Below are 27097 nucleotides of genomic sequence, written 5' to 3'. Positions count from 1 at the left end.
CAGGGATTAGAGGAGGACATGGGCAGTTACAGAGACAATAGTGATTGAGCAAACATTGGAGGCCAGGTCCGTGTGGCTATTTGCACCGACGACGACTGGCTACCTCTGACCGTTCCCCTAGTAACAGATGCAAGCTATGCTTGAAAGAGGCACTAGCCTAGTACTCCAGCACAGGAAACAATAGTGTTCTAACTAAACAAATAATTGTAACCATTTGTAAACAGGTGCTATTAAATTAACTATATTATAAAAATAGGAAAGAACATAGACTGCTTTATTAAGTTCTGGTCATCTAAAATAACATTTGCTTTATGCCTTGTGCTTGATAATGGGGATCCGAGAGATCTGATACCTTTGGGGAGGAGAACTAGTTGATGAGTCTGAACCCAAGCTCTCCAGTGGGAGACTCATGTTTTCAGGATTAAATGAAGTTTTGCAGATGTGAAGGAGAACTGGCCACAGGGTGGCCCCATGTGCTAGCCTTAGCCATTTGGGCTGAGTGGTGACTGCCAGTACTCGCCTGTGAAATGTATTCTTTTCCCCTAAGTATTTTAGGCAAGGTTCTCTAAAACCACAGGAGTGACCCACTTTGATTAAGTTTTACAATCCTCATTTAGCGCTCACTGGTTAGACTTTCCTCCAGTAACTGTATTCAAAGATATTTTCTCACACACCCCCCCACCTCCTAGGGTGGTCTTGTGACCCTCTTGCCTCTGCTTCCCAAGTGCTAGCGAGGGTCACAGGTACTCACCACTATGCCTTTGTATGTCCATTCCCTAATTCTTTCTGCATGTGTTCATTGGAATCCCTCTGTGGGAGAAGAGTTGCTATTTTTTATGCTCATTTACCCACTCCATTGCTTGTATTTATCAGCATGGAAACTATTTCACTGTGTGTGGGAGAGGGGGGCGTAAAATACAGTACAGATCGTCCCTGGCTTAACAACAGTTTGAATTATGATTGTACGGAAGCATTTTACGTTCAGTAAAAATCCTATTTTCGTATTTGTCTTTGGATCTTTCAAGCCGAGGTGCCATCTTCTCTGGTGGTGCTTGGTGGCAGCAGGGAGCACAACCCCCGGTCTGGGACACAGCACTTGGTTGCGCAGCTGAGCTTGTCAGGAATCTCAGGTGAGGTAAGAGTGCCTGCGCCTTTCTAATAGTTCCAGTAAACCCGCTGAAGTGCATCCCATGTAAGGCAGGAGGGTCTGTGTGGCTACTGTTCATTCACTCTGTCTCAACATGTTCTAACTCTGGCCACCTGAGCTCTTTCATATGAGCTCCTGTGTCCTGTGAGAGCCCCCTTGAAATCTGGGGTGTGTGTGTGTGTGTGTGTGTGTGTAGTGTGTACATGTGCACACATGTGTGCTCACTCACTCATGCATGTATGTGTTCATGGTGAATGCAGGTCAGAGTTCCACGTTCTGTCCTCTCTTTCCAGTGGGGGTTCCTGGCATTAAACTCGGAGCATCCGTATGGTGGTTTGAATGAGAACGGCCTGCAAAGTTCATACACTTGAAGTTTGGTTCCCAGATGACGGATGCTTAGGGAGAATTGGGAGGATTGAGGTTTCCCTCTCTCGGCCTCCAATCAGGATCAGGATGTAGCTCTTAGTTACTGCCCCAGCACCATGCCTGCTGTGATCCTGCCATGCTGGATCATGGGTTCACCCTCTGAAAAACTGTAAGCAGACCCTCAACTGCTTCATAAGTTACCTTGGTCATGGCATCTATGCACAGCAATAGAACAGTGTCTAAGACAATCAGCTTGCACAACAAATGTTTTCACCTGTCAAGCCAACATAAACATCTTTGGAAAAATACAGGAACTCAGTGTATTTTAGTGTCTCCCTTGGCCTGGAACTACCTATTCAGGTAGGCTATCTGCCTGTAGAGCCCCAAACAGATCCTTCACTTTGCTTCCAAACACATGGCACCACTCTCAGCTTTCTTATGTGAGTCTGTGAACTCTGAACTTATGAACTCTGAACTTTGAAATTCATAAAACTCTGGTCTTTATACTTTTCACAAGCTGAGCCATCTCCGTAGTCCAGTTTCTATTTGAAAAAAAAAATTAGTTCTAATTTTTTGGTACCACAGGACACTCCAAACTCATCTTGTGTTTTCCTACCCCCAGCTCTGGAATCAGCCCACGTCCCCAAAGAGCCCCACTGGAGAACTGTCTTAGCAGGGTTTTAGTGCGCTGAAGAGATATCATGACCAAGGCAACTCTTATAAAAGAAAAGGTTTAATTGGGGCTGGTTTACAGTTTCAGAGTTTCAGTCTGTTATCATTATGTCAGGAATCATGGCAGCCTGCAAGCAGACATGATTCCAGAGAAGAAGCTGAGAGTTCTACATCTTGATCTGAAGCCAGCCAGGAGAATGCCTTCTGCAGGCAGCAAGGAAGAGGCTCTAACTCCACACTGGGCAGAGCTTAAGCAAATATTTGAGTGGTTAAACAAAACGAGACAAAAACGCAAGGCTAAGGATGAGGATGTACTCAGAGGTAAAGAATTTGCCAAGTACATAGGTCCTGGGCTTAATTTTTTCATCCCTAGCATGACAATGTAATGACAATGGCAATACTACTACTACTACTACTACTACTACTACTACTACTAAATATTATTATCATTGATTTTTACCAGCACTTACCCCTGTCATATCGCCATCCCACAGCCTCACAGCCTTCTCTCTTCTCTGTAGAATGGGACAACATAGTGGCGCAGTGTCAGATGCTATAGTGTCTGTCTGTCTTAGTTAGGGTTTTATTGCTGTGAAGAGACACCGTGACCAAGGGGCCTCTTATAAAGGACAACATTTAATTGGGGCTGGCTTACAGGTTCAGACGTTCAGCCCATTACCATCATGGTGGGAAGCATGGCAGCATTCAGGCAGGCATGGCACTGGAGGAGCTGAGAGTTCTACATCTTATTCTGAAGGCAAATAGGAGACTGTCTTCCAGGAAGCTAGGAGAAGAGTCGCAAAGCCCACCAGACAGTGGCACACTTCCTCCAACAAGGCCACACCTCCTAATAGTGCCATTCCCTGAGCCAAGCGTGTTCAAACTGGCACATTTTCTCGGATCTGAGCACGTGTGGCGTGGTCAGGAAGTCAGATCTCAATGCAATATGATCATTATTTCCATTTCTCTCAAAAACTTTACTTCTCCATTTTTAACAACTACTAGAAACTAATTCGCCCTGCTATTAATTAATTAAATGATTACTTAATTAATTAGTTTGTTTGTTATTTAATTTTGAGACAGGGTCCATTGTAGCTTGAGTGGCCCTGGAATTTACTATGTAGACAAGGATGGCCTTAAACTCACAAGAGTTCTGCTTGTGTCTGCCTCCTGAGTACCAGACTAAAGGTCAGGCATATTCCTGAGGTGCATACACACACACACACACACACACACACACACACACACACACACATATATATATATATATATATATATATATATACACACACACACACATGGATATTGTAAGTATCAACGAGGTTCTAGTATCCATTCCTATTCCTCTGCATCTATTTTCGGGTATTTCCTTTCATATGTGCAAAGAGCAAAGAGATTTCTATTGAAGCTGCATATATTTAACCATCCCTTTAAGCATTGCTGAAAGAACTTAAGTGAAGGGAGTAATATGGGGGCATTAGTCATGTAAAATCCTTTCCGGCTTAAAAAATAAATATATACTGGAAATTTTCACAAAAATAAGTAGTAGAGGGCGGGGGAGGTCAGGTTTAACCTGGCCCTTGGGTTGTTTTTTTGTTTATTCCATAAAGGGACACATTATGTACCCAAGGCTAGCTTTCAGTTGGCTCTAAACCTCTATGTAGGCTCTGACTGAACTTATGACCTCCTGCCTCAGCCTCCCTAGGACTGCGATGACCTGTGTGAGGCTTGAGGACTGCACTGAGTGTCCCCTGTCATTCTCCACCCTGGTTTGTGGAGACAGAGTCTCCCACTGAGCTTGGAGCTTACTGTTTCAGCTAGGCCAGCAGGTCAGCGAGCCCTGGGATCTGCCAGTGTCTACCCTCCCACCAGCAGTGAGGGATCTGGGGACCCAAAGTCAAGCCTTCACGCAGGAAGCACTTTACCCACAGAGCATCTCCCAGTTCTAGTTATTATTTGTTCTTGGCTAAAGATTGTTGCATCATTTTAACTTTTGATTTGAGATTTGTAAGATTGTTTATTAAATTATTGGCCTAAAATGGGTGTTACTATTGACATTCTTCTGTAACTCTCCTTTTATGTAATAATTTATCCACAAGGTAATTCTTTTTTATACAGACAACTTTTTGTCTCGATAACATAAAAAGCTGTAAGCAATAATAAAAATTGAGTGTGGTCATTTCCATGACATCCAGAGTACGTGTTTTTCCCGTGTGTGTGTGACTCTCCTTTCTCTCTTTCTTCCTCTTTGCTCTCTGTCTCACAAAGGGTTAACCAACTCAGGAGTAGGGGCTCTGGAGCCAGAAAGAAAGAGCCTTAGCAATTAAACTTTTTCTTAATCCCCTGCTGCTGAACAGCAGGAGTTAATCATCAGACATCATCTGCCTTAGGCCTTAAAATAGCAGATTTAAAGAAAACACTTACCACAAGTAAGCTACTTTTGCCCCATCAATCACCACTTTTGCCACCACAACCAACAATCCCACATTGATACCTGCCTCAATTCACCTAAATGCTGGGAATGTCATCGGCAGAAGGGGAGGGGAGGAAATGTGTCCTGGTGTCTTCTTATCAAGTTTAATACATTTTATTAAACAAATATTTTATTTCTTTAGTCCAGATAATTTAGACAGTTGTCTAGAAAACAATTCCCACCAGTTCTACTTGCTTCTTGAGATGTAATTTCCCAGAGTTCCCCATTCTTCCAGTTTGGAAAGCCCTGGCAATTTTTTTCTTTCAATGAGACAGGGTCTCTTTATGAAGTCCTGGCTGTCCTGGAACTCTCTCTATAGGCCAGGCTGGCCTTGAACTCACAGAGATCTACCTGCTTCTGCTCCCCAAGTGTTGGATGGCAAGCTCTTTAGATGCTGCTGCTGTTAAGCTTGCAGAATATCTTGAGCAATCTTTAGGCTCAGCAAACGAGGCTTACAAAGAAAGGCTTTAGAGACAACAGATGAGCCTTGATTATGTCACATGAGCCCCTGGATCTAGCTATGCTTAGAATTAGCCCTCTGAGCTGGACTTCTCAGATTAACCAACAATTTTTTTTTTTCACTAAGCTGATGTAATAGCTATTTTCTGTGGCTGTGATGAAATACCATAACCAAAAGCAACTTATGGAGGAGAGGGTTTATTTTTGTTTACAGTTCCAGAGAAATAAGATCCTATCATGGCAAGGAAGCATGGCAGCAGGAACAGGAAGCTGAGAGCTCGCATCCCACACCAAAAGCAGGAAGTAGGATGAACAGGAGGTGGGGAAAGATTAGAAACACTCAAAACCCGCCCCTAGTTATATACCTCCTCCAGCAAGGCTTTGCCATTTAACCCTCCACTAAGTGGAGACCAAGTGTTCAAATATAGAAGTCGGGGGTGGGTGCATTTCTCATTTGAACCACTACATCTTCCATATGTAACCAAGAGCTGGAATTAACATTCTGAATGCCAAATCTTTAGTCATATGTGAATAAACAGTGATACTGTAAAACATTTCTTCATAGCTTATTCATAATTAACACGACCATTTTGCTAGCAAGGCTCATTCCAGTGCTTCCATGGCCTCTTGTTTCTTGGTAAGATTGCAAGCATCACCCAAGGTGATTCCAATATCCCTCTTAGCAAAGGTATTTAATATATCCTTATACGTTTGTCAATGTGTGTTCACAGCCACGGGACTGATTCCCAGGTGTCTCAGTGTTAATTGCTCAAGTGCAGAGGTGTGACACTGGAAATAACAAAGGTCTGACCATACATCTAAAAAGTTCAAACAAATCTAACAGGTCACCCTTTCCATTAGCCTATAGCTCGCTCATGAGAACACCACATACATTCCCACGCGTTGGAACCAGTTATAGACCCTTTGGCAAGCTGTAAATGGACAAGGGAACTGTTGCATGTTGTTCCCTCCGATGTGATATAGAAGACACATGTATATATTTATTTAGCACTGCTTTTGAAATATTTAAGAAATGAGGCAAGTTACCGGGAGTAACTTGGAGTCAGACTGTGCTCAGGATAAACCTGCAGACAGGTCTGGAAGCAGTTTCATCCTAACTCCCGCCAAGAATGCAGATGCTTGTGCAAACAATGGTGGCTTGAACTGAAGCTCTCTGCAAAAAAATCACATTTGAGTTGAAGATTCTGCAGACCCAGGGACCAATGAGAACTTCCTGGGTGTGGAGAGTTGGAAGACTGTTCATCAGAGCCAACGTTATCTTGTGTCATGGTTAGCACCGTTAATTGTTGTTCATCACCCACCTCTGTCTCTGGCCTAGCATCCCTTTGAATATCAGGGAAAGGCGCTGGCATGCTTACCTCAGCTATAACTAAGTTGTAACAACCCAAATGTAGCAGTGATTAATTAAATAGGTTTGGCTCCCAGCGGGTTACATGCGCAAACCTGCCCAGGAGCTATCTGGATTTGGGAATGAAACACACACACACACACACACACACACACACACACACACACACACACGCCAGTTACTTTTACTGTGTCTTGACTAGGTCAAAGACTGGGCAGTTCTTTTTTTTTTTAAGATTTATTTATTTTATGTATATGAGTACACTGTAGCTGTACAGATGGTTGTAAGCCATCATACGGTTGCTGGGAATTGAACTCAGGATCCCTGCTCGCTCTCGCCCAAAGATTTCTTTATTACTAAATGTAAGTACACTGTAGTTGTCTTCCGACATACCCGAAGAGGGCGTCAGATCTCATTATGGATCATTGTGAGCCACCATGTGGTTGCTGGGATTTGAACTCGGGACCTTCAGAAGAGCAGTTGGTGCTCTTAACCACTGAGCCATCTCTCCAGCCCTAGCTGGGCAGTTCTTATCCTTTCCGCTGCTAGCAAACACCCCCTACCAATACTTCTGAGTTAACATCTTTTAAAATCTAGATTTCCATTCTGCTACCCCAAGCATAATTGGGGAAGTGACCCGTATGGCCACTTTTCCTGATTCTCACATGTCCTTTAGGTCTGGTCTTTTCTTCTTCCCCATCACTGCAATCTCTCCCTCTACTCTCAAAGGTCTAGGTCCTGCCTCAGTCTACCTGTCCAGCCATTGGCTGTATGGCAATTTTTCATTGCCAATCAGATATAGCTTGGTGTGGAGACCCTCAGCGTCTGGGAACACAGCCTTTGGGAGCCAAAGTAAATACAATGTTAGAACCAAACCCAAACACTCAAAGCTAAGAATACCGCCAGGTAGCATCAGAAACCCATCACAGAGACTTCCCTGCTGTACTGTAGTCTGCCTGCCTCATGTCCCCAACAACGTGCTTAGGCTTTATGGCTGTGTTTTGTGATATGACTGCAAAAATTTGTGTAGCCACTTCCCTCGTGGACCGCACCTTTCAGAGCATGCCGAGTCCATGTTTGTGGGACATTTTCACAGTCACTGGCTCAGAACAAACTATCTCCTATTTCCTTTGGCGGAAGAGCTGCAATTTGCATTAACATGACATCACCAAGAAAGACATCAGATGTTGTTGTAACTAGGAGTGTATCAATTAAAACTCTGTCGGGCTGGTGAGATGGCTCAGCGGTTAAGAGCTCCGACTGCTCTTTCAAAGGTCCTGAGTTCAAATCCCAGCAACCACATGGTGGCTCACAACCATCTGTAACAAAAATCCGATGCCCTCTCCTGGAGTGTCTGAAGACAGCTACAGTGTACACACTTATAATAAATAAATAAATATTTAAAAAAACAAAAACAAAAACAAAAAAACTCTGTCAAACCCTCTCTCCTCCAGGAAAGCCTGAATAGGCTCTTCCTACCACGCTAGGTGCTCCTGGCCAACCGAGTTCCTGAACAGCCTGCTCTTCAGTTACTTCTGCTGTACTCTAAATATTACTATGATCCTCGCACACCCGCATTCCCGAGGAGCCTTTGTGATCCAGTGGGCACAGTCGGTAGCAATATGTGCAGCTGTTAAAAAACACTGCAACTTCCCATTAGCTGGGGAAGGATGATGGTCTGCAATCATTCAAGACAACTATTTTTGTAGAATGAAGGGAGTCCTGTTTTTGGTTTTTAAAGATTTATTTATTTTATTTACATGAGTACACCAGAAGACACACCAGAAGAGGGGACCAGATCCTATTACAGATGGTTGTGAGCCACCATGTGGTGGCTGGGAAGTGAACTCAGGACCTCTGGAAGAGCAGCCAGTGTTCTTAACCACTGAGCCACCTCTCCAGCCTGCTTCCTGTTTTTGTTTTTGTTTTAATTAAATTTGATTTATTTGCAGTTAGCATATTGTTTCATACTTGAAACTACCAAATTTTGAGGAAGAAAGATGCACGTTAGAGAACATCAAGCCCCCAGTAGAGCTTCACCAATAACAGTCCTACCCCTTGGGCCATTATCCCCAGAAGTAGAAAGGTAAACTGATCTCTAGGGCTTCATAACCCAAGCACTGATGAGATTTGAATTCCCCTAACAGTGTGTCAGCATCTAATAGGATGAGATGTAAACATCTTTTCTCTGATGGTAAAGTATTAGTTGAGGACTGGGGAGAAGGCTCCGTGGGTAAGAGTCCTTGTGGTGCAAGTGTTAGCTTTAGGACCCACATAAAAAGCTGGGTGTGGCCATGCACACACTGGAGACAGGAGGATCACTGTTACTGGCTCCCAGTCTAGCTCCAAGTTGAGAGACAGACCCTGTTCCAAGGAACGAGGCTGAGAGCGATCAAGCAGGACACACAATGTTGTCTTCTGGCTTCCATACCTTGGCACCAGCAGGTACACCCTCACACAAACACTGGTCCATATACCATACACACTTATTGTCATATCCAGAGATGTATATTCGTTAAGAAAGGGTCTCTACTGGGCTGGAGAGATGGCTCAGTGGTTAAGAGCACTGACTGCTCTTCCAAAGGTCCTGAGTTCAATTCCCAGCAACCACATGGTGGCTCACAACCATCCATAATAGGATCCAGTGCCCTCTTCTGGTGTGTCTGAAGACAGCTACAGTGCACTCATACAAATAAAATAATAAATCTTTTTTTTTTTTTTAAAAAAAAGAAAGGGTCTCTACTGTGTGTATGAGGGAGAGGACAACTACTTTCCTCACGGTTGTGACAAAACACCCGATGAAAGCAACTGAAGGGCCAGTTTGCTCTGGCTCATGGTTTGAGGACATATGCCATGAGGTGGGGAAGGCAGGACAGAAAGCAACTCAACACAAAAGGTCACATTGCATCTGCAGTTAGAAAGCAGAGAACAGGCAGAACATAGAGCCAGGCTAAAGAAAGGCCCACCAGGCCTGCCCCCGTACCCACTTCCTCTAGCACAGTCCACACACTAGTTCCAGAACCTTCTAAAATAGCATATTCATCTGGAGGCCTAGAGGCCAAACACTAACGGTGCAGAAGATGGCCAAATCCGTGGCTCTTTCCCAGTCAGCCACCTGCTAGGACGCTTGTGTCACAGGGCTCCACTTTCCCATGTGCAGCCTCAGCAGCACATCAGATTTGGGTTCATAGAGAGGGGTTTCATGGGACTTCCCTGAAGGTCACTATCACTCAACAATGCTCCCCAAAGCCATGCTCATAACCTGCCATTATGATGTAGGACTTGGGAGAAGGTAAGCACCCTGTCAGCCACTATCTCTCTTTATTATTTTTAAGAAGGGCTGCTTTCCCTTACCAGAAGCAGATAAGGGACACTAACATCCATTTGTCATTCAAAGCAGACAGCTCACTTAGCTGTAATGAATCATTCACATCCTGGAATGAGCCTGGTAGGGTGGTGTTGCTTTAGTAGGGTAATAAAGTCACAACTCAAGGTCAGAGAGAATTCAAATGTGTTTCCATTGAGTTGCTCAAACCTTGCATAGGGCTGGTAGACAATTTCTCAACAGCAACCCTGGCTTTCAAAATACTTCCCTTTGTCTTAAATGGAGCGAAAAGAAGAGCCCTGGTATCACTTCTCACCTCAGATGACAATTACAGGGTGCATCGTTATTCTAGCGATTTTAGCTCCATTTTCAGGCAGTCATTCCTCGGCCATGTTTTACAAATAACTCATCTCACATGGGATACATGTGGTCTGCATGTGGTCTGCATGGGATAGAAACAGGTCATTTAATTCAACAGCAGTTGAGTAGGTTGAGATGGTTTAGTGGTTAAATGTGCACACCACCCTTGCAGAAGACCTGAGCTCAGTTCCCAGCACCCATGAGAGGAGGCCTACAACGGCCTGTAATCCAGCACCAGGGGTTCTGATGTCCTCTTCTGGCCTCTGTGGGCATGTACACACTAGCAGTATGTATACATGTAAAGAAAAATGAAATACACCTTTAAAGAAATGAAGTAAATAAGTGGCGATCCTAGGCAGCAGAGTGGCACCAGCCGTATGCCAGGCTGTGCCACTCTCTGTGTTGGAAATACTAAGGTTATCACTCACCGTCAGAGTTTCCAAATCAACAGATAGGAAACACTGCCCCCCACCCCCATAACTCTAGACACCTCCAAATCAAACACCATGCCTCCATGCAATTTAAACTTTCTTGCCCCAAACTGTTGGTTCTGCAGATTTCCTAATTTCTATATAATATCACTATCTATTTCTTAGACAGAGCATTATGAGAAATTGCCCTTTGTCGTTGATGATTAGCTATTGACAACGGTCACTGAATCAACCAAAACACGGATGAAATGCCTTTTAACCACCCCCCCCAACTCTCTCAGTTCAACTCCAGCATGAGTTGGTAAGTCCATTCATCAAGTAGGTCTCAAATCTATCATTAACAGTTTGTCTTTTAAACACACACACACACACACACACACACACACACACACACACACACACACANCACACACACACACACACACACACACACACACACACACACACATCAGGCCATCCACTTTCCATTCTAGATTCTTGCAATGTTTTCCCTCTGCCTTTAAGTAAACAGCAGCCATCTCAAGGGGGTTCAGAGCCTACAGTTCGAGCCCTGCTGACATCTTCAACCCAATCTCTATCTCTACTGTAGTTCCATGAACCTTTATTTGGGGAAACATGTCACTTCCCACACACTGTTCTCTTGCCTGAACCTACCTCTCCCTTGCCTTCCCTCCCCCTCCCTCCTTCCCTCCCTCCCTCCCTCCCTCCATTCTCCCCAAACCTTTCTCACCCAGCTTCACTTAATTTATGTCTTGCTACAAGTGGTCGCTAAGATCTCTTCCAGGACACAGTAGGATCACATACAGCCATGGTGCTTTCTCTCTACCTCAGTCCTGATTAGACTTAAGCTCCGGTCAGACTTAATGTCTAGGGAGCAGAACCATAGTCACTTAACTGACACTCTATCAAATGTCTATGGGAAGGCAGGGATCCCACAGAAATATAAAGGTTGTAGTTCGCAGTGCCTTTCCCTCCAAATTCAGTACCTCAGTTTTGATGTGTCCTTTTGTATTCTCCCCCTTTTTCTATCCCCTCCCCTTCTCTTTTCTGTGCGACCAGGGATTAAACCCAGCTAGGGCCTTGTGCATGGTTGACAAATCACTGAAGTATAGCCCCAGCCTACATTAACGATCTTTAAAAACAAAATAAACAAAAATGTTCTGTTAAAATTTTCAAGGGCTGGAGAGATGGCTCAGCAGTTAAGAGCACTGACTGCTCTTCCTGGAGGTCCTGAGTTCAAATCCCTGCAACCACATGGTGGCTCACAACCATCTGCAATGAGATCAGATGCCCTCTTCTGGTATGTCTGAAGACAGCTACAGTGTACTTACATGTAATAAATAAATAAATAATTCTTTTTTTCTTTTTTTTTTAATTCAAAACTGAAAGGCTAAGCCAGGACTCTGGACCCTTTGTGAATGTCTGGCTACATCTAGTTGTGGTGGTTGCTGTTTGAGAACTGCTAATAGAAGCTAACACTGGCCAAGTGCTGTGAGCCCAGCAAAGGAGGAAACTGAGACTGAGGTTCACAAACCAGTAAATGGCAAATCCACAGTCACCAAGTCCCTTGTCTAAGGCCTTGGCTGCTCTCAGACCCAGAACCTGAAGGAAAGCTGTTGAGACTAGAGGAGCCTTCTGTCTGCACACTGCAGGCTGAGGACATCAACCACAGAAAGGAAAGGGGCACTCTTATCCGCCCACCCCATCCCCGACCCCAGCTGATTTCACTGTTTTCACGTGCGTGCGAGCCTTTCCCAAGCTCCAACTTGTAAACAACAGGGTTCCTACCGGGAGAAAGAGTCTCTGGGCGGCACAGGGTTTGAAGAGCTTCTTCCATTCCTGAGGGTTTCCGACGGAAAACGTGATAGGGTAGAGTCTGTGCTCAAACTTCTTTGTATAGGAGTCAGGCCACTGGCGCAACTGCAAAACAGGGGAGACACAGACCAGTGGTAAGACACAGGGATAAACAGAGAACAGAACGCCTGACAGGCCTCGGGCTGGCACAGTGGCAATCAACCAGGCAATTCACAGGGGCAGTCTTGAGTCCTCAATGCTTCTAACAGTCATTTTCCTACAATATTGCTAGGACTGAAAACAAATGACATTCGCTCTTAGCAGGGGAGTTGGGAGATTGGTCCACAACACTGCCAAAGGGAATAGAAACTTGGATAAACTGCCAAGAGGGCAATTCAGAACAATTCAGAAATTGGTTAACAAGATCCCAGAGATCCCAAAGGTATGCTGGCTCTCATCATAGTGTAGTATGTGGTAACAAAACCTGGGAGGGTCTAAATATCAATTTATTAGGAATTGGGAAAGTAAAAGCTATGGTAAACTTATACAGTGAAATGATGTAGAATAAAGGAGATCTGCATGTTTTCTATTTGATGTATGCAAGACCATTCTCTGATTCAGTGTAGTGGTATGTGCCTGCCATCTCAGGACTAGAGAGGCTGAGGTCAGAGGACCTCAAGTTTGCGGCTAGCCTGGTCTATGTAAAAATTCCAAAAAAAAAAAAATTCTAATGCAGATCCATCTAATCACAAAAATATATGCATCTTTATTTCAAGATTAATTTTTATGTGAACGAGTGTTTTCCCTGCACGGATGCATGTGCATGGTATGTGTAATGGGTGTGTCTATTGTCTGCAGAGACCAGAAGAGGGCATCAGAGCCCCTGGAACTGTAAGCCACTCAATGTGGGTGCTGGGAACTGAACCCGAGTCCTCTGCAAGAGCAGAAAGAGTTCTTCACTTCTGAGCCACATCAGCATCTCCTGCGCAGGTGTCTTTTGTATGTGGAGAAAAACCTAGACAGACAGCATTCTATTATTAAAAGTGGGCACCTCTTACAGTTGCTGCTTCTGGGTCTCTTTTCCCGTGAATATTTCTGCATTCTTCAGAACCTTTATAGTGAATATGTTTCTTGGTTGCATATGTTTGTATGAGTGGTTTTCCTACATGTATGTATGTGCACCACATGCGTGCCTGGTGCCTGCAGGAGACAGAAGAGGGCATCGGATGCCCTGGAATAGATGACTGTGAGCGTCATGTGCGTGGGGACTGAGTCCAACTCTTAACTGCTGAGCCATCTCTGCATCTGCATATGTTAAAGATAAAGATTAATGGAACTTAATCTTTTTTTTAATAGTACTTGTAGCTTTAGAGAAAAATGGAGCAGAAAGGAAACAATTAGCCTCCTCTCACCCTCCCACACAGTGTATTAGCACACACTGCTACAACATGTTTGCTGCAACTGATGGGCCAATGTTGATTATTATTTTAAAAATACCAACTTGTTTTTATTGAGACAGGGTCTTTCTATATCACTCTGGCTGTCCTGGAACTAACTATTTAAACCAGGCTAGCCTTAAACTCATAGAGATCTACCTGCTGAGTGCTGGAATTAAAGGCATGCAGCAACATGCCTAGCTGTTTTTGTTTTAACTGATGAGCCAACATTAACTTTTAAATTGAAAAGTACAATTTATTTTATTCTCTGTGTAGGATTGCTTTGGCTTCATGCATGTTATGTGTACTACACACGGACTCAGTGCCCGTGAGGTAATGAGGGTATTAAATCCTCTGGAACTGGCATTACGGATGTTTCTAAACCAGTATGTGGGTGTTAGGAATTGAGCCCACAACAGCAACAAGTGCTTCCAGTCACTGAGCCACCTGTCCAGCCCCATGATTAGCACTATTAACTGAAGTCTGTGGTGTACATTAGGTTCTCTCTTAGGTCACAGTTCTGTGGGTTTGGATACACGTATTGAGGCAGCACAATGACACACACACAATGACAGCACTCACAGAGTGCCTTTACCACCCCAGAAAGCCTTCCTTCTACCCACTCACCATGTTCCACTGTTCACGCTCTCCTCCACGCAGTCGCTGATCTCATCACGGTTGTCATCTCTCAGATTCCTGTTTTCTAGAAAGTCCTGTCACTGGACTCACACGGGTCCCTCACTAAAATGCTGCCTTCTTTCTCTTAGCCATATGCACATAAGATCTCACAGGCCTTTGTGCAACGTGACAACCCATTGATTGCTGTAAGTCTTTAAACTGCTCTTTTCTGAAGGGAAGTGGAGGAGGAGTGGAGCTGGGGGAGCTGGGAGGAGGGGAGGGAGGGGAAACTGAGGTCGGGATGTATAAGAGGAGAATAAGGTTTTTAATTTTAAAACGTTTTCTTAAAAGTTCTATTTGTATTGGTGAATAATTTTATAATAACAAGTCATTGGAAACTTATGAGGTATGTCTGAATCATAGAACACAGTGCAGTCCTTAGTGACCATGTCATAGAACTAGAGTCGGCAAACGATGATCTCAAAAGACCAATACCCCAGCCCATCACACCCAGGCAGAACATTTTAAAGCAGTCCTAGGAATCACAAGAACTGAAGATGGCTCCGTGGTTAGTAGTGCAAACTGCTCTTCCTGAGGGCCTGCGTTCAGTTCTCAGCACCCACATCAGGTGGTTTCCATCTCTGGTGGTTCACGTAACTCTAGGGGGAATCTAATGCATCTGGCCTCCACAGGCACCTGTAGTCATGTGTACATACCCACCTACAGACACACGCGCACACACATAATTAAAAATAAAATAATTCTTTAAAAAAATCAAAACAGAACCATGCTTTCTGATAGGTAAGAGCTACGTGAGATTTGAATTTGTATCCCTACAGACAATGGAATGCAGCCACGCCCTCTCATGTGCAGCCACACCCTCTCATGTGAAGCTAGACCCTCTCATGTACAGCCACACCCTCTCATGTGAAGCCACGCCCTCTCATGTGCACGTGGCTATGGCTACTTTTACACTTAACAACAGGGGCCAAGGTAGTTGTGATATGCGATGCCTGTAAAGAAATAGTTGCTATGGCCACTGTTTTGCAGAACATTTTAGAAAAGCCAACCCCTCCCTGCTTTGGAAGCAATTAATTATCTACATGTTGTTGACAGAAAAAAGGCCATGGCGTATGATTTAATATCTGACATCTATATAAGAAGATGTTCTGGTTTGCTTTCTGTTGCTGTGATAAAGCACCATGCCCCAGAGCATCTTGGGCAGGAAAGAGTTTATTTCAGTTTAAAGCTTACAATAGTCCATCATCATGGGAAGTCAGGGCAGGAACTCTAGAGGGGAACCTGGAGGCAGGAGCTGATGGAGAGGTGGTGGAGGAACCCTGCTCATTGGTTTGCTCCTCGTGGCTTGCTTAGCCTGCTTTCATACACAGTCCAGGGCCACCTGCTCAACAGTGGCATCGCCCTCCAGTATCAATTACCAACCATGAATATTCCCCAAGATTTGCCTACAGGCCAGTGTGATGGAGGCAATTCCTCAACTGACATTTCCTCTTCCCAGATCCTAGCCTGTGTCAAGTTGACAAAAAAACTAGCCAGCACAGACACAGAATAGAAAAACATGTGGAAATTGTTCGCCTGAGCACTACTGTGGTGCTTGTGTCTCTTTAATTTGGGATTCACAAATTTCCTGGTTATTTGTTTAAAATGTACACCTATCATTTTTATAAACACCAACTTTTAGAGACATCGGGAGCAACTGAAAATTACTGAATGGCAGTTGAAAGCACCTGACAGTGATTAATGATGGGCATTGACTGAGCTGAACCTGCACCAGCATTGATGCTGCATTCAAGTGCACTGGCTCAGAACTCACACCCACATACACTCTTAGGACAGTGTTTCTCAATGTTTCTAAAGCTGCGACCTTCTAATACAGTTCCTCATGTTGTGGTGATTGTCCCCCCAATCATAAAATTATTTTTGTTGCAAACTTCATAACTATAATTTTGCTGCTATGAATCATAATGTAAATATCTGATATGCAGGATTTAGAAGAGCCAACCTGTGACTGGGTTGTTTTGACCCACTGTGAAGGAGTCGTGACCCACTGACTTAGTATAACAGTACTGATCACTTAGCAAATACAGGCACCCATGCCAGGCACAGACTGAGCTGTAACTTAGCCCTCTGAGAATATGTGAGGGTCTTCCTGACTTTGAACTTCAGTATGTATCTAATCTCTCTTTCTGAAACCCTGTCTTCAGGGAGAGAAGTCTCAGCTCATTTACCCTTATTACAGTGCATATTTAAATCTCTTCTACTTTCTGGGTTTCTTTCCCATCTCCAGTCTTGGTTTCTTGTACATGAAGATTTTCTCTTTTCCTACTTCCATATTCTATATACCACATCTTTTTTTAGTACTTCTGGTCAACATCTCAGCATCCAAATGAAGTCAGATGCTAACTGCTGTCATATGCCTGACATACAAAGGACTCACAGGATGTTTAGGATCCAGATGACATATTTCAGTCTGATTTTTAACATTCACTCTACAACTTAGGCATTACTTTTTTTTTTTTTTAATCACCATTCTTCCACTTTATCTTATAAAAGTCTCCTTAAGTGAAGGTCTTTTGCTGATTAACGATTTCATTCTCTGTATGTAGTTTAGCCAGGGAAGATGACCCAAGTTGATCTATCCCCTGCATTTTGAAGGTATGAGCCAATGTTACTGTTGAGAAGTTAACCATTATAACTATGTTTCTAATAAAAGTTAATTGGGGGCTGGTGAGATGGCTCAGTGGGTAAGAGCACCCGACTGCTCTTCTGAAGGTCCAGAGTTCAAATCCCAGCAACCACATGGTGGCTCACAACCATCTGTAACAAGATCTGACGCCCTCTTCTGGAGTGTCTGAAGACAGCTACAGTGTACTTACATATAATAAACAAATAAATAAATCTTTAAAAAAAAAAAAAGTTAATTGGGAGGCTGTGGCAGCTTGGATGTCCCCCACGGGCTTGGATGCTTGAATGTTTGTGGAGCTGTTTGGGTGGGTTTAGGAGGTGTGGCCTTGTCGAGGGGGTGTGTCACTAGGTACAGGCTTTGAGGTTTTAAAGTCACACACCATTCCATTTTTGCTTGTGGTTTAAGATGTGAGTCTTCAGCATCCCGCTCCGGCCTGTGCTGCCATGCCACAATGGACTCTCACTCCTCTGGAACTGTAAGCCCAAATAAACCGTTCCTTTTAATAAGTTGCCTTGGTCATGGTGCTTTATCTCAGCAATGGAAAAGCAGTAAAAACAGAGGCTATGATCCTATATCAAATCTAACATACCAGGTTTCTACCTAAGCAACTTAGACCCACTTAGTTTAAACAGCTACATCCCAGGCCAAATAGAAACCAGCAACTAACCTTTAGGGACTGTTCACTACTTAAGGTCACCCAGTCAAAGACTGTCAAGAAAACCCATCCTAGGGACTTCCCTTTGGAATGATCTAAATATGGCTACTGAGCTATAGTAAACTTTTTTTCTGGCTTCCTTCCCTTTCCTCCTTAAAGGCCCCCATTCTCTCTGGCAGTCCTTCAGCAGGGCCCAGAAACACTGGCAATCTTGAGTGGTTTACTCATGAGTTTACGAAGGTGTGCATAGGTGATTGAACACTTGATTGTACCTCTGGGAGTCCATTCTCCTTTCCACCAGGGGTTTCCGGGTGGAACTCAGGTCCTGGGGTTTATGTTCTTTTCTTTTTGGCTCATTCTCCCCTTAAAGTGCAGCCCTTCTTATCCCAGATTATATGCATATGTGAGTGCATGCATGCGTGTCTGTACACATGTAGCTGTGTACATGCATGCAGGAGAGCGAGCAGCCACATACATGCCAGAGCACACACATGGGGGTCAGAAGTCAACTTTCTTGACTCTCCCTTCTGCCCTGTGAGGCAGTCTCCTGTTGCTGCTGCCCCTATATTCCAGGCTGGCTGTGACTGGTGAGTTTCTGGGTGATTCTCTCCTTGCTGTCATCTCACAGTGGGAGTTCTGGGCTAACAAATGTGAGTCACTTTGCCCTTTTTGTATTCTGGGGATCAAACTAGGGTCATCAGACTTGTTCAGCAAGCACTTTTACAAGTTGAGCCTATCTCCCCAGCCCCAGGATACCTTTTTAAAAAGGAACTTCTGGGGCCTTTGTTCTGTTTTTCTTAAAGAGAGGCTGCATTTAATACAACCTTTTTTAAAAGATGAGAAACGGTCTAAATATAGAAGACCTGACCCATGGTGCAGCTGCCCGAAGCATGGCGATGGTGGCTGACTTTTCTTTTTCTTTTACATCTCATCCTAAGGTAAAAATATGTGGTTCTAAATATCCCAGGAAGTTCTGAATTCGCCAACCGTGCTCAGTGCTGGATGATAGGGGAGGAAAGCAACAACTTTGTCTACCTTCTCCCAACCCAGCCTCAGCTAGCTGCTGTAACAAAATACACAGCGGACAGCTCACATTCCAGAGAATCTTTGCAGAGTGATAGAATAAATGTATTATCAGACTGGCCCCAAAGCAATACTCTGCATATGTAGTTAGATGAAGAATAATTTGTCCCATAATACAGATGACAAAAACCGAAGAGGATGAACAGTCTATAACCTACATAGTGTCTCAGGTTTTTAACCTAAATTGACACCATAATTAATCCACGGAAAGAGGTGACACCACCTACTCTGCCAAGTGTTTAATACCCGTATCAGTTAGCTTTACTGTGCTGCAATGAAATACCTGAGGTGATCAACTTAAAAAGAGGAAAGGTCCCGAGCAGGAGGGTACATACCTTTAATTCCAGCACTTGAAAGGCAGAGACAGACAGCCCTCTGTAAACTCTAGGCCAGCCAAAGCTATGTAAGACTCAGTCTTAACCAAATCAAACGAAACAAACACCAAAACAAACAAACAAACAAAAAAACCAAAATGAGCAAAAAGAAAATGGTTTTGCCCGTAGTTCTAGGCCCTGGTTTGCTGGTCTGGTTGCTGTGGCAAGGAAGCAGATCGTGACAGAAATGTGTGCAGAAGAAATGCATGAGCTGGTCCAGCGCCTAGAGCACTGGCTGTATTTCCAGGAGATCCAGGTTCAATTTTCGGCATGCACATTGTGGCTCAAAAACATCTGTTACTCCAGTTATCTTCTTCTGGCTTCTGTGGGCACTGCATGCATGTGGTACACAGGCATACATGTAGGCAAAACCATCCATATACATTAAATTAAATACATCTGTATTTTGAACGAGTGAAAAGAAATGAACTGGGGCTTTAGAGACACTGACAAGCACCCATGAGCACAGACCTTCCTTTCCTGTGGGTCCACTATCTAGTAGCACCATGGAGGGCCAGGACTTTAACCATAGCACTTGGGGGACAGTCCAGATCCAACCCACCACAACTCCTACTACGGCTCCCTTCACTGGTCTCACAAAGACTCCGAACAATTCCAGAGAAGGAGTAAACGCATCAGGGAAACCCACAGCAGCAGAGCAGCGTAAGCTTCGGCCACCACTCCCCAGAGGCGTCAGCTCCCGGTTCACAGCAGTCACTGTGGCTCATCAAACAACTGCCTAGTACACACCCAGAACCCACGGGTCGGGAATCCAGACAAGGCACAGCGAGAACAGGGACGCTGCTGTTTGACCATTCTGGGGCCTCAGCCAGAGCCTTGAAGGCCAGACACAGACCTTGTGGAGACAACTTCCTCCACAAGCCTGGTGCCTGAGGCACACGTTGTTGGCTGAGGCCTCACTCCTCTCTCTGCTGGAGTCTCCTCATGGTCTCTCCACACAGACTTCTTTGAACTTCCCTGGGCATGGCAGAAACTTCTAGGTGCAGGCCACCCCAAAGGGGCAAACAAAAGCTGTCTTCTACCCATGCCCTAGCCTTAGCTGTCACATGTTACACCTGTCACACTCCCTCATCTGCACGTGTAGCTACATGGCAGTGTGTATTCACAGAGGTCAGAGGTCACATTAACTGCTACTTTGTAACAGATGACTCCAGATGGCAATAGCTTAGGACCATAAATCTGTAAACGCTTACCTCAAATAATTTTTAAAATGTATTACGTTTGTTTGTTTGTTTACTTATTTATGTATCTGCGCATGTGCACGTGCATGCTACTGCTCATGTGTGGAGGTCAGAGGACAACTTGCAGTAGCTAGTTCTCACCTTCTGTCATGTGGGTCCCAGAGATCGACTTGGGCTTGGTGGCAAACACCCTTACCTGCTAAGCCATCCTACCAGAACCTCCAAATCATATTTCTCCCTCCCTCTTCCTCCCTCCCCTCCCTCGGGGCTTGTATCTATGTGAAGCATAGAGGAATGAACCCAGGACATCAAGTATGCTAGACAAGTGCTCAATCAGTGTAATAGCCCCAGGCCTCTTTCTCTTCTTTGTCTTAAGGCAGAGTCTCACTAGGCTGCATAGGTCAGCCTTAAACTTTCTCTGTAGCCCAGGTAGGGTTTGGGCTCATGATTCTCCTGCCTCATCCTCTTATGTGGCTGAGATTACAGGTCTGTGCTAACAGAATGGGCTCAGATCTTTTATTTTATGTGTATAAATGTTTTTGCTTGCACATATGTACATTTACCACAGGCATGCCTGGTGCCTATGGAGTGCAGAAGAGGGTGCTGACACCCCCGAAAGTGGAGTTACATGTGGTTGTGGTTCATCATGTGGGTGCTAGGAACTAAACCCCGGTCCACTGCAAGAGAAGCAAGCGTTCTTATCCTTAGAGCCAAATCTCTAGCCCACTCAAGTAATGTCTTAAGGTCAGGAGTCTGTGAGCTGAGCTGTTCTGGTTCTGGGTGCCCCCCTGAAACTGGGGGTGAGCTGTCTATGCTAATCTGAAGGTTTAATGGGGCTTCTCCTGAGGCTGAGACTGGAGGACCTGCCTCCAAGCTCATGAGCACAGGCAAAGAGACTTCACGCCTCATCATGTGAAACTACACAAACAGCAGTGGTCCTCACCCAGAGCTGCTAACCCAAGAGAGCCAGTGAAACTCTCAGGCATTGCCCTCTTCTACTCCATCTGATGCTCCTGGGCTACAACTTTAGGCCAGCACAGAAGGAATGTAATTGAGGAAGGTACGGTTGGCCACACAGAGATGGTCATACACATACCCTTTCCCTTATGCAATATCTAGCCAAATGTGCAACTTGGCGCTCAGCATCCAGCATATAGGAGATGCCACTTGGTCTCTGTGTGATGGCTAATGTTCATCCATGGCCAGTTTTCCTCCATTCTTCTGTGTGAACAGTTCTGAGGCTACCACAGTTGGATGGTCCGTCCATAGCTGCTTCTGGACAGGTGAAGACATTCGTGTCACTGTTCCCCCAGAAGGAGCAAAAGATGTGGTCCTGATGATGCTCCAGTTTGTCTCTTCCCTAAGCTAGCATCCTGGGAACCGTGACAGGTTAATATGCTCCAGCCGGTGCACACTGGTGAGCGAGTAGTGCCCTTCAGCTCCTAAGCTAGAGCCAAGGCCAAGTGGACTAGTTAGTCCCCCCGGGAGAGAAACATCGGCGTGCAAGGCCCTGAGCCCTGCAGGGGCCATCACTACAGCTCACTTGAAACAGCTCACACCTGTTTAGAAACGCTCTTTGGCGCAACCTCCCGTCTGCGTCGTCTGGAAACCGGCAGTCGGGTTCACAGGTTATAGCAGGCATCCGCAGCTCGATCCACTTGCAACCATTTCATGGATACGCCAGCAGGCCAGTGCAGTAGAGTCAGGCTCGCAACAATGGTCACAGGACCTAGTAGAGACTGCCGGGCCTCAGCCTTGGCCCAAGCCTGCAGGAGGGACCAGGAGGGACACCAGGAGAAGTTTTCGGCTGTGTCTCTCTTGGAAGCAAGAGACCAGAAGACAGGAGACCCACAAGCGTTGCACAGCTAGCTGTACAAGCAAGCCAAGGTCTGTATCTTACTTTGTCAAGTCTTATTTATGCCCTCCAAAGATCATGTGTCCTCCCTGTGCCTTGCCTCAGCACTTGACTTGCCTTAATATGTACATCCAGTCAGCCTGAGTCCAAGGAGTCCCGACAAATATACAGCTCAACTACACAAAGTAAGACAGACCAATACGCGCATGTCATTAGCAAAGGATCCTCCATCACGTGTCCTTTCACATGTTTGCTTTAGCAGAACATCCTTTCTCCCGTGTCTGCTTCGGTGAAACGTTTCTTCCTGAGTCTGCCTTAGTCTTTCACCTGTGTCCACTTCAGGAGAACACTTCCTCATGTGTTAGCCACAGCAAAACACCACAACGGACTCTCCAAAGAACCCTCAGGTTTCCACTTCCAAGAGCCAAGTTTTGAATGTGAGTTCTTTGTTCAATGTCTCAGAAGGCTGTATGGAGTTGTGGGAAGTGCCATTCACACCTGAATCAGGAAGTTTAACCCGACATTTAGTGTGAGCAGACCAATAGAGCTCTCTGACTCCTGGGTTTTCTCAGTCTGCTACAGTTTGAGTTCATACCCAACAAGTTCATGTGTCAGGAGCCTGGCCCTCAGTGCGGCAAAGGTTAAAGATGATGTCTAAAGGAAGTCGTTTAGGATGCTGGGATGGAGGTTGTTCTTGACGGACTCTTGAGTTAATTCTAACAAGAGTACCATTATAAAAAATCAAGCCCCGCCACGCCCTGGCTTCTCTCTGCATTCTTGTCTGGCAATATGATGCTCTGCTATGGTAGGGCACCTTCTGCCCCACCGCATCAGCCAAAGATCCTTACAACTAAGATGATACCGGGACCACAGTTATGAGTTAAATGAACCTCCTTTCTTTAGAATGGTACCTAGCCTTAAGTATTATATATTAGAGGAATAAAAAAGTAAAATAGACAGAGCTCCTTTCTGTAAAAAGTTGTGAGAGGAAATCAGTAATCATCAGCTGCCATAATTACTATAATCTTAATATTATCACCGTCCTTTCCCTTACAACACCACTTTAGAGTAGATAATTGGGAGTGTTCCAATCTTTTCCATTCCCCTGTCCCCTGAGGCATTTCACAAGGCATTGTTCCAATTGACTCCAAAGCCCTAAGGCTATGGGGTCCTAGCATCTATTGGTGACATCTCAAGGTGACTTTCCCCTTAGACCTTGCCTGACCTCTAGTTTTCTGTTGTTAGTCTTTCTCTTCCCAATATATTGTTTTCTGAGTTCCCGGGAGCTCCGCTAGCCTGGTGACAGGACGCAGGACTGCTGCCTCAGTCAGCAGAAACAAAACAAAGGAGGTTCCACCTCTGCCAGAATCCAAGACCTTAGCACAAGAGAAAACATCCAAGGTAAACAAAGCTTGGCCTGCTGAGGTCAGTCAGGGCCTCTCCTGAGGGAACTGCCCTTGCTGCGGCTCTTCTGTGTGGGTCAAAAATCAGAGAGGGATGAGCTAAATAAACAGAGACCCAGCTGCATAACAGAACCTCCACAGTTGCTAAAAAGGAGCTGAGGATGTTGGAGAAGCGACCTGGAACAAGGCTGACGAGGCCTCCAGGCTCAGAATCCAGGAAAGCATAGCCCTGACCGACGTATGTATGTGTGCACACGAGTGTGTGTGTGCACATGAGTAAACGCTTGTGTGTCTACATAGAGAAACACAGAGAAGCAAACACTCACTTCTGGGTACAGAGGAAAACATGGCAGAAGTTCCCCAAATTATTAACTCTGCCATCTCTTACATGAGACTGGAGGGCAGTAGGGCCTCTATCTTTGTTGTTGTTGTTGTTTTGTTTTTCGAGACAGGGTTTCTCTGTGTAGCCCTGGCTGCCCTGGAGCTCACTCTGTAGTTCCAGGCTGGCCTGGAACTCAGAAATCTGCCTGCCTCTGCCTCCCGAGTGCTGGGATTAAAGGCGTGTACCACCACGCCCGGCTGGACTTTATCTTCTATCCTTGATAATTCTGGGATCTATTCCCTTGAACCTACTATTTGTTAGTCTCTCATCAATACATAAAAATAAGCTATTTACCCAGAAGGATGGATAGTTCTAATAGCCCAGCACAGATAAAACACCATGTTATTTGCTCACATGCCTCCAATATGTTTAAAAGGAGCACATGATTGCCCCATTTTTTTTAAAAAAGTGTGTGTTTATTGTGTGTTGATGTGTGTATATTTGCCACACAGTCATGCCATAGAACACAAGGTTGTTGGACAACCTCGGGTGTTGGTTCCCACCTTCCATCTTGTTTGAGGCAGGGCCTGTTGTTTGCAGCTGCTCGAGCCAGACTTGCTGGCCCATGGGCTTCTGTAGAGTCTCCTTTCTCTACTTCCCATCTCAACTTAGGGGCGCTGTATTACAGACACATGCTATGGTGGGTTATGGAGATCCAAACACAGGCTCTCATGCTCAGCGAGTCCTTCAGAAACCGAGCCATCTCCCCAGCCCATCTCTGAATGACACACTTGCAAGTGGAAGGACCCTCTGAGCCAAGGATCCAAGCTCCTACAACTGAGAATGCAGCCAGCCCCAGCCATGAACCGTGAACTGCATCTGCAGCAGGTCCACTTTGGGCTCATGACCCTCCCATAAAACACTGTGCCTCTGTTTATCCTGCTTCACCTGTTTATCAAATTCGGGCTTCAGAGCATCTTCCGTGAAGATGTGAAAGCGCATCTTCCTGTGGCTGAAAAGCACAGCTGACTTGAGCATGACCAGAGTCTCCTCCAGCCGGTTGCCACAGGCCACCACAGCCAGGTGAATCCAGAGTTCGGGTGGCACAGAGCGCAAACTATTCACTTCCCCAGGCCTCCTAGAAAGAAGAAGAAGAAGAAAAAACAAGCTGAACTTAAAAAAAAAAAGAAAAAGAAAAAGCCCCACGAATTGTTGGATGGAACATTTCAAAACATGACCAGGCACAATCTGTTATATTTTATAAAGTGATAAGCATTTTGACAATTCTTCCTGCTTGTAGAAAAACACCATTTATTCCCATATTTATCCTGGCCATAATGAGATGAGTCACTGTTTGGATGGCTATAGGTGTCTGGGACATTTTCTGCCAGCACTCAGCTGTCTAGTGCCTGCTGGCTGCCTACAGGACTGTGTTTGGAAATAGCATTTCCAAACTCCGACAGCTGACTAGGGGCTGTGGGGCTCCCTCTTGCACGGGGCCATGGAAATTAGATTCCATGCAACTTGAACAGGAGGAGGGTGGGTTGTGGCTTTCCCATGTGAACCTCGAAACATGATACTCTCATCATCTGGAGGTTTTTAGGATGCGGTGGAATGCGTGACTGTTGGCCGCAATCACATGCAATCCCAGGAGGTGAGGGAACGGAACAACCCACAGGCCCTCACTCCCATTTTGTCCCAGGGTAGTCTTAAAGAAACAGGTGCTAATCCTAATTGTCTGGCCAAGGAAAGGGTGAGGTGGTGGGTATGAGACTCCTCTTAACAAGATGCAGGCAGGGAGGAGATGGGCAAAACTGTGAACATGAAGGTATCTAATACTGAATAAACATCTGGGAAGAGAAATGGGATCCAAGAGTCTAGGATCATCATCCAGCTATTTCCTAGGAATAAAAGATTGATCCCAGCTAGCGAGATGACGCCAAACCTCAAATGCATCGCTGAGAAACATTTGCAAGCAAGCTGGAAGAAGTTGGGCTGGAAAGGGTGCCCTGAGACAAATGAAAGCAATTTACTCAAACAAAAGATTTGGAGAGCACGGGAACTTGGATGTCAAATGCCACCTTCCTTCCAAAAACCTTCCAGTTTACTGTGCAGGCTGGCCCCCGCTGCTCTGGTGAACTTGCAGGCTCCATCCAGATTGCTTTTACTAAAAGGGAAGTTGAACTTGTGGGTGGAGCTCCCTGGAACGGGGTTCCAGTTTGATTACTTAAGAGCACCCTTGGCAGAGCACAGCCTGGTGGTTCAGCACAGGCCAGATGCAGCCAGTTCTTGGATTTCACTAACTTTGGGGGTCACGGGGAAGATGGTATCTTTGTAAATTGTTCTCTTCTCTTCAGTCCCTTTTTCTTTTCAGATGGGACCACTGACTTCTCTGCCCATTACCAAGACAGCCCTCTAGGACGTCTGTCCATCTCCAGCCTTATCTCTACACCCCCATATTATGTGCTGTCTTTCTGGGTATGTGGATGGGAAGGTGGGGTTCCAGGATGTCAGACTTGTTATTTTTCCTATTAGAATCATGTGAGCCTTGCCTGACTTTTAGATCATCAACCAGGAATCCAAAGTTCATCTCCAGACTGCCATCCATACACCTGAGTGGGTGGCCACCAATCAGCACACTCTGTCACACTTCTCATCCCACTCATGGTTATGATTCAGGCCACACAGTGCCATTTCTAGGACTTGACACATGCCGACTCATTCAATTCCTTCATCCCATTTTCTCTCCAGAATATTCTTCTCTCTTTGATCTTCACTAACCACCACCCATTCCTTTATCGACAAGTCTTTACTGAAGACCTACTGTGTTCAAGAGAGTATTCTAGAATAGAGGTGAGCAAAGAGATTCAGAAGACAAAGGAGGAAGAGAAATAACCCTGAGAAGGCAACAGAGCTTAGTTGGTGTGCTTGCCTGGCAGTCTTGAGGACCTCGGTGTGATCCCTAGAACCCTTGTAAGAAAACCCAGGCATGGGCTGGTGAGATGGCTCAGTGGGTAAGAGCACCCAACTGCTCTTCCGAAGGTCC

General features: G+C 45.2%; 1 protein-coding gene across 1 annotated transcript in view; it reads right to left on the bottom strand.

Moving 5' to 3' along the window:
- The window catches only part of Gxylt2 (glucoside xylosyltransferase 2), an 85234-nt gene that overhangs the window by 31398 nt on the left and 26739 nt on the right, over positions 1 to 27097 (bottom strand). Inside the window, exons 2-3 of the mRNA XM_021190832.2 lie at positions 25000 to 25189; positions 12391 to 12522 (exon numbers count right to left, since the gene is read on the bottom strand). Coding sequence (XP_021046491.1) covers positions 12391 to 12522; positions 25000 to 25189 — 322 coding nt within the window. The remainder of the gene's footprint in view (positions 1 to 12390; positions 12523 to 24999; positions 25190 to 27097) is intronic.

This window comes from Mus pahari, chromosome 2 (genome assembly GCF_900095145.1).
Source record: "Mus pahari chromosome 2, PAHARI_EIJ_v1.1, whole genome shotgun sequence".
NCBI classification, from domain to species: Eukaryota; Metazoa; Chordata; class Mammalia; order Rodentia; family Muridae; genus Mus; species Mus pahari.
The sequence above is the reverse complement of the archived record's forward strand: the minus strand, read 5'-3'. Positions and strand labels throughout refer to the sequence as shown.